Source organism: Rhincodon typus, unplaced genomic scaffold, assembly GCF_021869965.1.
Source record: "Rhincodon typus isolate 14 unplaced genomic scaffold, sRhiTyp1.1 hic_rhity00003751, whole genome shotgun sequence".
Taxonomy (NCBI): domain Eukaryota; kingdom Metazoa; phylum Chordata; class Chondrichthyes; order Orectolobiformes; family Rhincodontidae; genus Rhincodon; species Rhincodon typus.
Window position 1 is genome coordinate 1 of NW_025969389.1, and position 15427 is coordinate 15427.

The window sequence follows — 15427 nt, forward strand, 5'->3', positions numbered from 1 at the left end:
TCCCATTACAGCACCCTGCAGCGCAGTCCTATTGCAACGCCCCACAGTGCAGTCCCGTTACAACACCCCACATCACAGTCCCATTACAACACCCCGCAGCGCAGTCCCATTACAACACCCCGCAGCACAGTCCCATTACAACACCCTGCAGTGCAGTCCCATTACAACACCCCACAGCGCAATCCCATTACAACACCCCGCAGCACAGTCCCATTACAACACCTTGCAGTACAGTCCCATTACAACACCCTGCAGTGCAGTCCCATTACAACACCCTGCAGTGCAGTCCCATTACAGCACCCTGCAGTGCAGTCCCATTACAGCACCCTGCAGTGCAGAATAAAAACCGAAAGAACTGTGGATGCTGCAAATCAGGAACAAAAACAAAGTTGCTGGAAAAGCTCAGCAGGTCTGGCAGCATCTGTGAAGGAGAAAACAGAGTTAATGTTTTGGGTCTTGTGACCCTGCCTTAGAACTCACCGGACCCAAAATGTTAACTCTGATTTTTCCTTCACAGCCAGTGACATTCATATCCCATAAATATCTTTCTAAAAAGATTGCAGGACCAATCTCACTTTGAATCAAAATGCAGACATGGGTGTGCATGCATTACTGATTGCAGTCTGTACAGGACATTGAGATCATTAAACCATTGTTACTGAACAAAGAGGCCTTGGAGTGCAGGTTCATAGTTCCCTGAAAGTGGAGTCACAGGTAGACAGGGCGGTGAAGAAGGCGTTTGGTATGCCTGCCTTTATTGGTCAGTGCATTGAGTATACGAGTTGGAAGGTCATGTTGCAGCTGTACAGGACATTAGTTAGGCCACTTTTGGAATACTGCGTTCAGTTCTGGTCTCCCTGATGTAGGAAGGATGTTGCTAAACTTGAAAGGTTTCAGAAAAGGTTTACAAGGATGTTAAATAAAAACAAAAAAAACTGCGGATGCTGTAAATCAGGAACAAGAACAGAAGTTGCTAGAAAAGCTCAGCAGGTCTGGCAGCATCTGACCGCTCTGAGGAAGGGGCACCGGACCTGAGACATTAACTCTGATTTTATCTTCACAGACGCTACCAGACCTGCTGAGCTTTTCCAGCAACTTTCTATTTTTGTGCAAGGATGTTAGCGGGTTTGAACTGTATGGAGAGGTCGAATAAGCTGGGGCTAGTTTCCCAGGCTGAGGGGTGATCTTGTAGAGGTTTATAAAATCATGAGGGTCGTGGATAGGGTAAATAGGCAATGTCTTTTCCCCAGGGTGGGGGAGTCCAAAACTAAAGGGCATAGGTTTAAGGTGGGAGGGGAAAGATTTAAAACGGACCTAAGGGGCAGCTTTTTCACACAGAGGGTGGTGCGTGTATGGAACAAGCTGCCAGAGGAAGTGGTGGAGACAGGTACAATTACAACATTTAAAAGGCTTTTGGGTGGGTAGGTTTAGGATAGGAAGGGTTTAGAGGGATAGGGGCCAAATGCTGGCTAGTCGGAGCAGATTTATTTAGGATATCTGGTCAGTGTGGATGAGTTGGACTGAAGGGTCTGTTTCTGTGCTGTATATCTCTGTGACTCTATGACTCTATTGTTTGCAGGGCTGGGAAGAAGAAGTGATTGAGTAACAGTTCCTAGCAGCTCAGAAAACCCTGCAACGACCTGACACTGCAGTTTCTTCAGATTTTGCAGTGTGCAGCCAATTGAGTCTCATGGTCAGAGCTGCAGACTAAGCGGAATCAAACGGAAAGAGCTCAACATCGTCCCCCCTTGTAGCCAAGCAATAACCTGTGGCCAGCTGAGGCAGTGGTCACTAAAGGTACTGCAAACCAGGGCTAATTTAACCCTTCAGATGCTGGAAGAAACTGGAATAGCTTTCAAAAGTTGCAGATCAAATTATAAATTCTGCAAAATTTTGACAAAATATCTATCTACAAAGTTGGAAATCATCAGATCTTCCACCTGAAGTTATTTTATTCCAACAATGTGTTGAACTCAGTTTCACCTGGAATTCCTTTAGCTTTCAATTGCCTGAAGTCAGTGACTGAGTTACGTGTAGATCCAGAGATCAGGGACATGACAAAGGCCAAGAGAATGATTGCTCCCATGCTAACCTCAATCCCACTGGAAATGTTCCAAAAAGACACATTCTGAACCAACCCAGAGGTTGGAGCAGTTGAGGAATCTGGGTCTGTTCTTTATGGAGTTTAGAAGGACGAAGGGGGAATCTGACTGGGACTTGCAGAATACTGAGAGGCCTGGATAGAGTGGACATGGAGAAGATGTTTCCACTAGTAGGAGAGACTAGGACCTGGGAGAACAGCCTCAGAGTGAAGGGATGACCCTTTAGAACTGAGGTGAGTCGGAATTTCTTCAGCCAGAGGGAGGTGAATCTGAGCAACTCATTGTTACAGAGGGCTGTGGAGGCCACATCACAGAGTGTGTTTAAGACAGAGATAGATAGGTTCCCGGTTATAGAGTCAGAGAGTCATACAGAACAGAAACAGACCCTCTGACCCAACTCATCCATGCTGACCAGCATTCCTAAACTGAATCAAAGATAGTAGAAACTGCAGATGCTGGAGAATCTGAGATATAACATATTTCTGAAGAAGGGTCTAGGCCCGAAACGTCAGCCTTCCTGCTCCTCTGATGCTGCTTGTCCTGCTGTGTTCATCCAGCTCTACACCTTGTTATCTCTTTCCTAAACTGAATTAGTCCCATTTGCCAGCATTTGGCCAATTTCCCTCTAAACCGTCCCTATCCATGTACCTATCAAAATGTGTTTTAAATGTTGTAACTGTACCAGCCTCCACCACTTTCTCTGGCAGCTCATTCCATACATGCACCACCCTCTGTGTGAAAAAGTTGCCCCTTAGGTCCCTTTTAAATCTTTCCCCTCTCACCTTAAACCTATGCCCTTTAGTTTTGGGCTCTCCCACCCCAGGGAAAAAAGCCTTGATTATTTACCCTATCTATGCCCCTCATGATTTTATAAACCTCTATAAAATCACCCCTCAGCCTCCGACACTCCAGGGAAAATAGCCCCAGCCTATTCAGCCTTTCCCTGTAGCTCAAACCCTCCAGTCTCAGTAACATCCCGGTAAATCTTTTTTTGCACCCTATCCAGGTTAATAATGTTCTTCCTGTAGCAGGGTGAGCAGAATTATATGCAGGTACTCCAAAGTGGCCTCACCATTTACAGCTGTAACGTGACATCCCAGCTCCTGTAGTCAATGCTCTGACTGATAAAGGCGAGCCTCCTAAAGCCGCCTTCACTGTAACAGGACCAAGGGGCATGGGGAGAAGGCAGGAGATTGGCATGATGTGATAGAAGCAGCACAATGGGCCAAATGGCAGCGGAGACAGGAGGATGATGTGTTGTATGCAGCTCCTGATGTAATCACATTGTCAAATATTGAAGACGTGATTATTTCATGTCTCTTGTGTGTGATTGGTGCATTTGTGTTTGAGAAGGAGAATATAGCAGCTAGTATTTCCTGGAGTTGGTGAAGGTCACTGTCACTGAGCTGGGTCCCATTTTTACAGCAACTATGGTGACGTGAAATCATTGTCAATTGTCATAAAAACCCACAAATAAAATCAAAATCCTGTGGAGACTGAAAAACCTGAAGAGGCAGACTGGAGTCGAAATGTTAACTCTTCACAGATGCTGCCAGATCTGCTCAGTTTCTCTGTGTTTGTTTTGTAAAAACCCATCTGGTTCACTAATGCCCTTTAGGGGAAGGAAACTGCCATCCTCACCTGGTCTGGCCTATATGTGACTCCAGACCCACAGCAATGGGGTTGACTCTGAGCTGTTAGGGATGGGCAATAGGTGCTGTCCCAGCCAGCAGTGCCCACTTGCCGTGAATGGCTGAGAAAACAGATCAAAGAGCAGGTGAGTGAGTCACAGTGGGAGCTGCTATAGTGTGAACCACTGGTTTTGCTGGATATGCTTCTCATTTCTCTCTCTCTCTCACTGTCTCCATCTCTGGCAGAATGTGCAGCTCGGAACAACACCTCGGGTCCAGTTACAACTCCTTCATTAAAACCGAACCATCCAGCCCATCGTCTGGCACTGATACAAGCAACCATCACAGCCCCATTGCCTCATCCGATACCAGCCTGAGCTACAGCCACAGCCTGCACTCACCTTCCCTGTTTGTAGCCTCGGTGGGTGTGGGGCCCTGTCGCAAACATTTGGAGCCGTGTTCTGGGCCCCTCCTGGACGACTGTCCCTCAAAGTGCGAGTATGTGCTGAACTCTCTCCCCAAACGCCTCTGCCTGGTTTGTGGGGACGTGGCATCTGGCTATCACTATGGGGTGGCCTCCTGTGAAGCTTGTAAGGCTTTCTTCAAGAGGACCATACAAGGTAAGGTCAGTGGTGGCACAGCGGGCACCTGGGTTTGGGCAAGGACACCCCGGGGGGGCACAGTGGTGGGGTACCCAGGGGTGGGGCACTGACACCCAGGAGACTGGGATGGTGGAAGGGGAGATACAGTGATCTGAGGGGTGCTGTATAGCATGATGTAACACCAGCAGCAGGAATGTGCTGGGTGCTGTGAAGAGTGGGTAAGTGAGAGATGGACGGATGGAGATCAGGATCCTGAGCATTGTCTGAATGAAAGAGTTTGCAGAAACCCACCTGAGTCAGGCAGTGCTGAACCAGGGCTCCCAGCAAAGGGAAGCTGCCTCAGGTCACAGATGCTTATTTTTTCCTTTATTCTTTCACGGGATGAGGGTGTCGCTGGCCAGGCAGCATTTATTGCCCATCTCTAATTGCCCAGAGGGCAGTTCACAATCACTCACATTGCTGTGGGTCTGGAGTCACATGTAGGCCAGACCAGGTAAGAATGGCAGTTTCCTTCCCTTAAGGACATTAGCGAACCAGATGGGATTCTCTGACAATGGGTTCATGGTCATCATTAGATTCTTAATTCCAGATATTTATTGAATTCAAATTCCACCGTCTGCCATGGCAGGATTCAAACCCAGGTCCCCAGAATGTCATCCAGGTCTCTGGATTAACAGTTCAGTGATAATAACACTAGGCCATCACCTCCCCAGCGTGCCCCAGCAACAAGCAGAGCTCACTTTCCATGTACAGATACCCACCAAGAGACCAGCCTGAAAACCCAGACCCTGCCACTCAGTGCCCTGGTCAAAGAGGACAACACAACTGCACAGAGTAGCTTTGGCTGTGTGACAAATCTCAGAAACACTAAAACACCGAATATTTACAAAACACCAAACTGTGAAAGGACGTCAAGAAACGGATTTGCAGGGAAATTGCTGAGAAATGCGAGACCGATAGAGAAATGATAATAAGAGACTTGATTGATTGATTGATTGATTTATTGTCACGTGTACCTAAGTACAGTTAAAAGCTTTGTTCACGAGTGGTACAGGCAGATCATAATAAGCAAAGCGTGTACAGATCCAAAAGACTTCGACAGAGGCAGATACAGGTTACATTGCACAGGGCATGCGCTTGGTGAGATCAACGTCAGCAAGATCAGCGTTACTTGAGGCTAGAAAGTCTATTCATCAGTCAGATAACAGCCAGGAAGAAGCTGTTCCTGAACCTGTTGGTGCATGTGCCCAGGCTTCTGAATCTTCTGCCTGATGGAAGAGGCTGTAGGGGGTCATTACCAGGGTGCGATGGGTCTTTGATGATGCTGGCCGCCTTTCCACGGCAGCGAGCCATGTAAATGGAGCCCATGGATGGAAGGTTGGTTTCCGTGATGATCTGGGCTGTGCACACCACCTTCTGTAGTTTGTTACGGTCCTGGGCAGAGCAGTTGCCATACCAGGCCGTTATGCACCCAGACAGTATGCTTTCAATGGTGCATCTGTAGAAGTTGGTGAGGGATTTTATGGACATGCCAAATTTCCTGAGCTGCCAGAGAAAGAAGAGGCATTGTTGTGCCTTCTTGACTGTCGCATTTACGTGGGAAGTTGATTATTGTCACTCCAAGGAATACGATGCTCTTCACCCTCTCAATCTTAGTTCCATTGATGTAGATGGGGGCGTGTTCTCCTCCTTTCTTTCTGAAGTTAATGATTAGTTTTTTAGTTTTGCCAATGTTTAACAAGCTCCAACATAGAACAGGGCAGTGACTCTGTGATTCCTGTACAATAGGAAGGAGAAATTACCAGACTCCCAGCCTCACCTTCATCCTGCTGGATGAACTGGGTCAAATAGGGTGTTGAAGAAGGTGTTTGGTACATTTGCCTTCATTGCTCATAACATTGAGTGTAGGAGTTGGGAGGACATTTGGAATACTGTGTTCAATTCTGGTCACCATTCTATAGGAAGGATGTTGTTAAACTTGAAAGGGTTCAGAAAAGGTCTACAAGGATGTTGCCAGGGTTGGAAGGTTTGAGCTACAGGGAGAGACTGAATAGGCTGGGGCATTTTTCCCTGGAGTGTCAAAGGTTGAGGGGCGGCCTTATAGAGGTTTATAAAATCGTGTGGGGCATGGATAGGGTGAATGGCCAAAGTCTTTCCCCCAGGGTGGGGGAGTCCAAAACTCGAGGGCATAGGTTTAAAGTGAGGGGGAAAAGATTTAAATGGGATCTGAGGGACAACTTTTTCACACAGAGGGTGGTGCGTGTATGGAATGAGCTGCCAGAGGAAGTGGTGGAGGCTGGTACAATTACAACATTTAAAAGGCATCTGGATGGGTACATGAATAGGAAGGGTTTAGAGGGATTTCTTGCCCATCCCTAGTTGCCCCCATGAGAAGGTGGGGGTGAGCTGCCTTCTTGAACCGCTGCAGTCCTCCTGCTGTGGGTTGACCCACAATGCCCTTAGGGAGGGAATTCTAGTATTTTGACCCAGTGACAGTGAAGGAACGGCGATATATTTCCAAGTCAAGATGGTGAGTGGCTTGGAGGGGAACATGGTGTTCCCACGTATCTGCTGCCCTTGTCCTTCTAAATGGAAGTGGTCATGGATGGTGCTGTCTGAGGATCTTTGGTGAATTTCTGCAGTGCACCTTGTAGATAGTACACACTGCTGCTACTGAGCGTCGGTGGTAGAGGGAGTGGATGCTTGTGGATGTAGTGCCAATCAAGCGGCTGTTTTGTCCTGGATGGTGTCAAGCTTCTTGAGTGTTGTTGGGGCTGCACTCATCCAGGCAAATGGGGAGTATTCCATCACACTCCTGACTTGTGCCTGTAGATGGTGGACAGGCTTTGGAGAGTCAGGAGGTGAGTTACTCGCCTCAGGATTCCCAGCTTCTGGCCTGTTCATGTAGTCACTGTGTTCATGTAGTGAGTCCAGTTGAGTTTCTGGTCAATGATAACCCCCAGGATGTTGATAGTCGGGGATTCAGTGATAGTAACACCATTGAATGTCAAGGGGTGGTGGTTAGATTGTCTCTTATTGGTGATGGGCATAGCCTGGCATTTGTGTGGCACGAATGTCACTTGCCACTTGTCAGCCCAAGCCTGGATATTGTCCAGATCATGTTGCTTTTGAGCATGGACTGCTTCAGTGTCTGAGGAGTCACGAATGGTGCTGAACATTGTGCAATCATCAGGAATATCCCCACTTCTGACCTTATGATGGAGGGAAGGTCTTTGATGAAGCAGTGAGCAGTTGAGTGGCAGGGGAAGAGAAACTTGAGCGGGAAGACAAGATTGAGAGAAACAAGGATGGAAATGAAATATAGAAAAGTAGAAAGCAAGGCAGAGAAATCAAGGGCTAGCCCAAAATAAGGCTGGACTATAAAAAAAGTTCGGAAATGACAGAAAATAAGTTAGAAGGCAATTCAACTGAATACACAGACCATTCCCAATAAGATGGACAAACTAACAGGTTCGTTATTAATGAGAACGATATGATGTGATTATGGAGACATGGTTGCAGGGTGACCAAGGCTAGGTCCTGATCATGCAAGGATATTCAATATTTAGGATGAACAACAAAACAGAAAAGGGGGTGGGGTGGCATTGTTAGTTAAAAATGAAATCAGTGCGATATTGAGAAAGGATACTGGTGCAGGGGATCTTGATGTGGATTCAGTGTGTGTGGAGCTAAGAACCAGCAAAGGGTGGAGAACATTAGTGAGATTTATCCATAGGCTTCCAAAAGTAGGGGTAAGGCAAAGAATGGTATTAAACAGGAAATTAGGCGATAAGGGTGCCATGGTAATCAAGGGAAATTAAGGATAGTATTAGACTACAAGAGGTGTCATATAAAGTTGCTAGAATCTGTGGCAAGCTTGAGGACTGGGAGCAGTTTTGAATTCAGCAGATTACGACCAAGACGTTGACTGGTTGGGGAAAAAAATACAGTATCAGTATAAACTTGAAAAGCACATAAAAGCAGACTGTAAGAACTTCAGTAACTATATCAAAGAAAAATGTTAATGAAGTCATACTTAGGCCACTTAAAATCTGCAGCTGGAGAACTGATCATAGATACATATTGATAAAGCACAGAAAGAGGCCATTTAGCCCATCCTATCTGCACCAGCTTTCTGAATGAGCATCTTCATGTAGTTGCATTTTTTGTGCCTTTTCATAGAATACATATATATAGAATCCCTACAGTGTGGAAACAGGCCCTTCAGCCCAACAAGTCCACACCGACCCTCAGAGCATCCCACCCAGACCCCTCCTCCCTATAAACCCCTGTAATCTACACATCCCTGAACACCATGAGCAATTTAGCATGGCCAATCCACCTAGCCTGCACATCTGTGGACTGTAGGAGGAAACCAGAGCACCTGGAGGAAACCCACGCAGACACAGGGAGAATGTGAAAACGCTGCACAGACAGTCACCTGAGGGTGGAATCGAGCCCAGGTCCCTGGCTCTGTGAGGCAGCAATGCTAACCCCTGAGCCACCGTGCCGCCCCAAGATACTTGAACATGAAGAACAGTGATCAAGGAAATGACAGTAATTAAAGAGCTACTTTAGTTCTGTTTTCACAGAAAAACACACGTAATTTCTCAAAGAGGCTAGACAGGCAGGAATTAAAGTAAGTGAATAAAAAAGAAATGTCCTGGAGAAATGATTGGGACTGAAAGGCACACATTCCTAGGCCCTGATTACTTACACTCTAGAGTCCTAAAGGAGGTCACCATAGAAACTGTGGATACATTGGATTGTCATCTTTCAATCTTCAGTAGATTCTGGAACAGTTCCCTCAGATTGGAGGGTGACAAATGTAACCCCACTGTTTACCAACGGAGGGAGGGACAAAAACCAGGAATTATAGACTGGTTAGCCTAAAATTAGAAGGTAAATGCTGGGATCTGTTATGTAATATGTAATATGTAACAGGATACTTAGGAAATATCAACAAGGTTTGACAAGTGGCTCAGTGGTTAGCACTGCTGACCCACAGCACCAGGGACCCAGGTTTGATCCCACCCTCGGGTGACTGTCTGTGTGGAGTTTGCACATTCTCCCCATGTCTGTGTGGGTTTCCTCCGGGTGCTCCGGCTTCCTCCCACAGTCCAAAGATGTGCAGGTTAGGTGGATTAGCCATGCTAAATTGCCCACAGTGTTCGGGAATGTGTAGGTTGGGTGGATTAGCCATGGGAAATGCAGAGTTACAGAGTTAGGGTAGGGGGGTGGGTCTGGGTGGGTTGCTCTTTGGAGGTGTGGACTCGTTGGGCTGAACAGCCTGCTTCCACATGCTAGTGATTCTGTGATCAGACATGGTCAATGTGGATTTATGAAAGGGAAATCATGTTTGACAAACCTACTGGAGTTATTTGAGGATGTAACATAGAATAGATGAGGGAGAGCCAGTGAATGTGGTTTATTTGGATTTTCCAAAATCTTTTGATAAAAGGACCCACGTTGAGGTTTGTCCACATGGAGTCTGAGTGCCATGGATTGAGCCTGACAAAGGGTTCTGACTCGAAACGTTGACTTTCCTGCTCGTCGGATACTGTCTGACCTGCTGTGCTTTTCCGGCTCCACATTTATTGACTTGAGAATTGGTTGGCAGACGGGAAACAGAGAGTGAGAATAAATGAGATAACAAGTGTAGAGCTGGATGAACACAGCAGAAATTTTCTGAAGAAGGGTCTAGGCGCGAAACGTCAGCCTTTCTGCTCCTATGATGCTGCTTGGCCTGCTGTGTTCATCCAGCCCTGCACCTTGTTATCTCAGACTCTCCAGCATCTGCAGTTCCTACTATCAGTGAGAATAAATGGGTCCTTTTCAGACAAGCACACAGTGACTTTGGGATACTGCAGGGATCCAGTTGTTCACTATACAGGGAATCAAAAGTAATGTTTCCAAGTTTGCCGATGATGCATAATTGAGTCGGCATTCGTAAACCGAAAGAACGGGCAGATGCTGTAAATCAGGAACAAAAACAGATGTTGCCGCAGAAGCTCAGCAGGTCTGGCAGCATCTGTGGAGAGAAATCAGAGTTAATGAGTTAAAGGATTGAACTCATACTGTTAACAGAGTGTGTTTTACCAAAACAGTTCAAACTCCTTGTGATGTTGATCAGTAGGGAAAAAAAAAACATCCACTGACTTCCCCAGAACTCTGAAGGGTCTCTCAACCTGAAACGTTAACTCTGATTTCTGTCCACAGATGCTGCCAGACCTGCTGAGCTTTTCCAGCAATTTCTGTTTTAGGTCAGCGTGGTATGGGGGTGAGATTGCAAAGAAACATCAGGATGATGTAGACAAGGTGAGTGACGGAACACACACATGGCAGATGTGGTTTAACAGAAAAAATGTGAAACTATCCACTTTGGTAGGAAGAAGAGTATTATTTAGGTAGAGATAGATTGGGAGATGTTGATGTATAAAAGAACCTTGAGTGTTCTTGGACAGCCATCAGAGAGAGCTGTAAGGACAGCGGATGGTATACATCTTAACCTGAGCTGTTCATGGACATGATGGAACACCCCAAGAGCAGGTGAGTCTTAGACTTAGCTTAGAGGCAGGGATACTAAGGAGAGGAAATGGGATATTGGCTCTCATTTCAGGAAGGGTTGGATACAGGAGAAAGGAAGTCTTATTCCAGCTGGACAAGGCTTTGGTGAGAGCAGACCTGGTGCACTGTTGCAGGGCTGGATGAACACAGCAGGCCAAGCAGCATCATAGGAGCAGAGAGGCTGACGTTTCCGGCCTAGACCCTTCATCAGAAAAGGGGGAGGGGAAGGGGGTTTTGAAATAAATAGGGAGAGAGTGGGAGGCGGATAGAAGAGGGATAGAGGAGAGGATAGGTGGAGAGGAAACAAACAGGTCGAAGAGGCGGGGATGGAGCCAGTAAAGGTGAGTGTAGGTAGGGAGTTAGGAAGGGGATAGGTCAGTCCAGGGAGGACGGACAGGTCAAGGGGGCGCGATGAGGTTGGTCGGTAGGAGATGGAGGTGCGGCTTGAGGTGGGAGGAGGGAATAGGTGGGAGGAAGGACAGGTTAGGGAGGCAGGGACGAGCTGGACTGGTTTTGGGATGCGGTGGGGGAGGGGAGATTTTGAGACTTGTGAAATCCACATTGATACCATTGGGCTGGAAGCGGAGGCAAAAAAAAAAAAAAAAAAAAAAAAAAAAAAAAAAAAAAAAAAAAAAAGTCCATCCTGGGCCTCCTGCAGTGCCACAACGATGCCACCCGAAGGTTGCAGGAACAGCAACTCATATTCCGCTTGGGAACCCTGCAGCCCAATGGTATCAATGGTATTTAGCCCAGTGAGCTTTCATTTCAATTGAGCATCGTGACCTAGTGCCAATTTCCTGCTTTATTGCCAAATCTTGGCATGTTATTTCTATCCACGTTATCATCCAATGCCCTTTAGAACGTGCACATAAAGAACAATTTCTAAACTGCTAGAAGCATTACATAGTGTGGCACATGCATTTATAATGCTTAAATTAGCCATTAGGAGGCACTAAGGGTTTGAACTGTTTTGGTAAAACACACTCTGTTAACAGTACTGTTGATAATAGTGGAGATTAGTTTGGAATAAACCGCATGTGCGTAGGGACTGGTTAGCTGAGTTGGCTGGATGGTTGGTGTGTAATGCCAACAGTATGGGTTCAATTCTTACACCAACTGAAGTTACCACAGAGATGCTGTCCCCTTCCCTGAGGCGTGCTGACCCTCAGGTTAAACCCCTGCTAGCCATCCCTCTCTGAGAGAGCCGCCCCACGGTCCAGTAAAACTATGGTGACTTTACCTTGCTAATGTGTAAGAACCACTCTCAACAGTGTCCTCACTATATACTTTCTACTGCGTTACAAAGACTCACTCCATTGCGTTGATAACATTATGTCCACCATGCTTGGAGCTATGTATATAATGTGTAGGAATTGCTACTTCTGTTGTGTAGGACCACTCTGGGTCTTTTCACTGGAACGCAGGAGTCTGAGGGGCAACTGATTATAAGTTAATCAGATTGTGAATGGCAATCTATAGAGTGGAAAGTATGAGGCTTTTTCCCAGGGTGGAGGGGTTAATCACTAGGGGGCACAGGTTCAAGGTGCGAGGGGGGAAGTTTAAAAAAGATGTGTGAGGCAAGTTTTTCACACAAAGGGTAGTGAGTGCCTGGAACACGCTGCCAGAGGAGGTGCTGGAAGCAGACACAGTAGCAGCGTTCAGGAAGCACCTGGCCAAATACATGAACAGAGAGGGAATAGAGGGATATGGATCCTGTAAGTGAAGGCAGTTTTAGTATGGAAGGGCAAAATGTGTCAGCGCAGGCTTGGAGGGCTGAAGGGCCTGTTCCTGTGCTGTATTGTTCTTTGTTCCAACTGGGAGTGTTTGATGGGGACAGTGTAGAGGGAGATTTACTCTATAACTAACCTCCTGTCCCTGTTGAAGAACAAAGAACAAAGAACGAAGAAAATTACAGCACAGGAACAGGCCCTTTGGCTCTCCAAGCCTGCACCGATCCAGATCCTCTATCTAAACCTGTCGCCTATTTTGCAAGGATCTGTATCCCTCTGCTCCCTGTCCATTCATGTATCTGTCTAGATACATCTTAAATGATGCTATCGTGCCTGCCTCTACCACCTACGCTGGCAATGCGTTCCAGGCACCCACCACCCTCTGCGTAAAGAACTTTCCACGCATATCTCCCTTAAACTTTTCCCTCTCACCTTGAAATCATGACCCCTAGTATCTGAGTCCCCCACTCTGGGAAAAAGCTTCTTGCTATCCACCCTGTCTATACCTCTCATGATTTTGTAGACCTCAATCAGGTCCCCCCTCAACCTCCATCTTTCTAATGTAAATAATCCTAATCTACTCAATCTCTCTTCATAGCTAGTGCCCTCCATACCAGGCAACATCCTGGTGAACCTCCTCTGCACCCTCTCCAAAGTATCCACATCCTTTTGGTAATGTGGTGACCAGAACTGTACACAGTATTCCAAATGTGGTCGAACCAAAGTCCTATACAACTGTCCTGGGAGTATTTAATGGGGACAGTGTCGAGGGAGCTTTACTCAGTATCTAACTGTGTGTTAGTGACAGTGGAAGGTAGTGAGTGGCCGGGGTGGGGATCGGTATGTTGTGACTGTGGCCCAGAGTAATGTGTTCCGTGATTTGCTCCAGGTAACATCGAGTACAGCTGTCCCGCCACCAATGAGTGTGAAATCACAAAACGGAGGCGCAAATCCTGCCAGGCGTGTCGTTTTATGAAGTGTCTGAAAGTAGGAATGCTCAAAGAAGGTAAGAAATGGAGAAAACATCGTTTAATCACCTGGCACCCCCCCATCAAACACTCCCCAGGGACAGCACGGGGTTAGATACACACATCATTTCTCTCCAGATATCCATCCTATGACAATCTTGAATGCCTGAACTGAAACTACCTACACCACATCTCAGGCAGTGCATCCCAGACTGTAAATACTTGCTGTATGAAAATGTGTTTTCTTACATGGCACTTTCTTCGTTTGCACATCACTTTCAACCTATGCCCTCTCATTCTTGTTTCTTTTATGAGTGGGAATGGCTTCTCCCTATCTACTTTGACCAGGCCCTGCTCACAATTTCAAAAACCTCTCTCAAATCTTCTCTTAGGCTTCTCCTCTCGATAGGGAACGGTCCCAACTTCTTCAGTCTATCCCCATCATTGAAATTTCTCAATACTGCAACTATTCTTATGATTCACTTTCTGCACTGTCTCCAAAACAGCCGCATCTTTCAGAGCTCAGTGCTCAGACCTCAGCCATTCACTGTATTTATATTTATATTTATATAGACACACAGCCTGGGTAAGGGAACCAGATACACCATTTCCAAATTTACTGATGCCACAAAACTGGGTGAGATTGTCGAGTTGCGAGGAGGATGCAGAGTGAGAGACACAGCGATGCAGTACAGTGTGGCTACATGTGAAATTCCACACAATGCTGTCAGACACAGGAAGGCTGAGTCTCATTGGAAACGTGGTCTTTTGGGAGGTGGATGTACAAAGGGATCTGGGGGTCCCTGTACACCAGTCAATGAAAGTGGACAGGCAGATGGTATATTGGCCATCATTACAAGAGGATCAGAGTTTAGAAGTAGGGATGTCTCACTGCAGTTATAGAGGGGCTTGTGAGACCACACCTGGACTGTTGTGTGCAGTTTTGGTCTCCTTACCCAAGTGAGGATAGTCTTACCATAGAGGGAGGTTCACTTGGCCAATGCCAAGGATGGCAGGACTGTCCTATGAGCAGAGATTGATTTGTCTGGGGCCTCTATTCACTCGAGTTCAGAGGAATGAGAGGGACCTTATTAAAATTATAAAATTCTAATAGCGTAGTGTAGAATTGATGCAGGCAGGATGGTTGGGGAGTCTAGAACCTGGGGACTCAGTCTCAGGGTATGGGGTAGGGAGATGAGGAAGCATTTTTTCACCCAAAGGATAGCGAACCTGTGGAACACTCTGCCACAGAAGGTTGTGGAGGCCAAGTCCCTGAATATATTGAAGAAACAGATACACTTTCAGATTTTAAAGGCATCAAGGAGTTTAGGGAGCAAATGGGAATATGGCATTGAGGTAGGGGATCCACATTGAATGGTGGAGCAGGCTGAATGGCCTATTCCTGCTCCTAGTTTCTTATGTTTCTATAAAATAGCACCCCCAGCTGTACACAATCCTCCAGCTGATGTAAATAAGTATGCTGTACAAGTTCACCTTTACTCGATGCCCCTATGAATAAAGCTGTGCTCTGTGTGCATTATTCACTGCTCTCTCCCCTGTCCTGTCACCTTCAATGATCTATGCACATATCCCCTCAGCTCCCTCCTGCACCCCCTTTAGAAATGTACCCCCTATTTTATATTGTCTACCTATGTCCTTCCGACCAAAGTGCACTGTCTTACACCTCTCAGCATTGAATCTCATTGACTGCCTACCCACCCACTCCACCAACTTGTCAATGCCCTTTTGGAGTTCCACACAGTCTCCTCACAGTTTACAGTTCTTCCAAGTTTACTGTCCTCCCCAAACTGTGAAACTGCTCCTGTA

At 46.5% G+C, this 15427-nt stretch overlaps 1 protein-coding gene across 1 annotated transcript; it reads left to right on the forward strand.

The window, feature by feature from the left end:
* Positions 1–3980: 3980 nt before the first annotated feature.
* On the forward strand, positions 3981–13638 carry LOC125481830 (steroid hormone receptor ERR2-like; the record flags this gene model as incomplete). The annotated part of the gene is made up of 2 exons (XM_048593757.1): positions 3981–4353; positions 13522–13638. Coding segments are annotated over exons 1-2 (490 nt in total), but the record flags the coding sequence as incomplete, so codon positions are not given.
* Positions 13639–15427: the final 1789 nt, after the last annotated feature.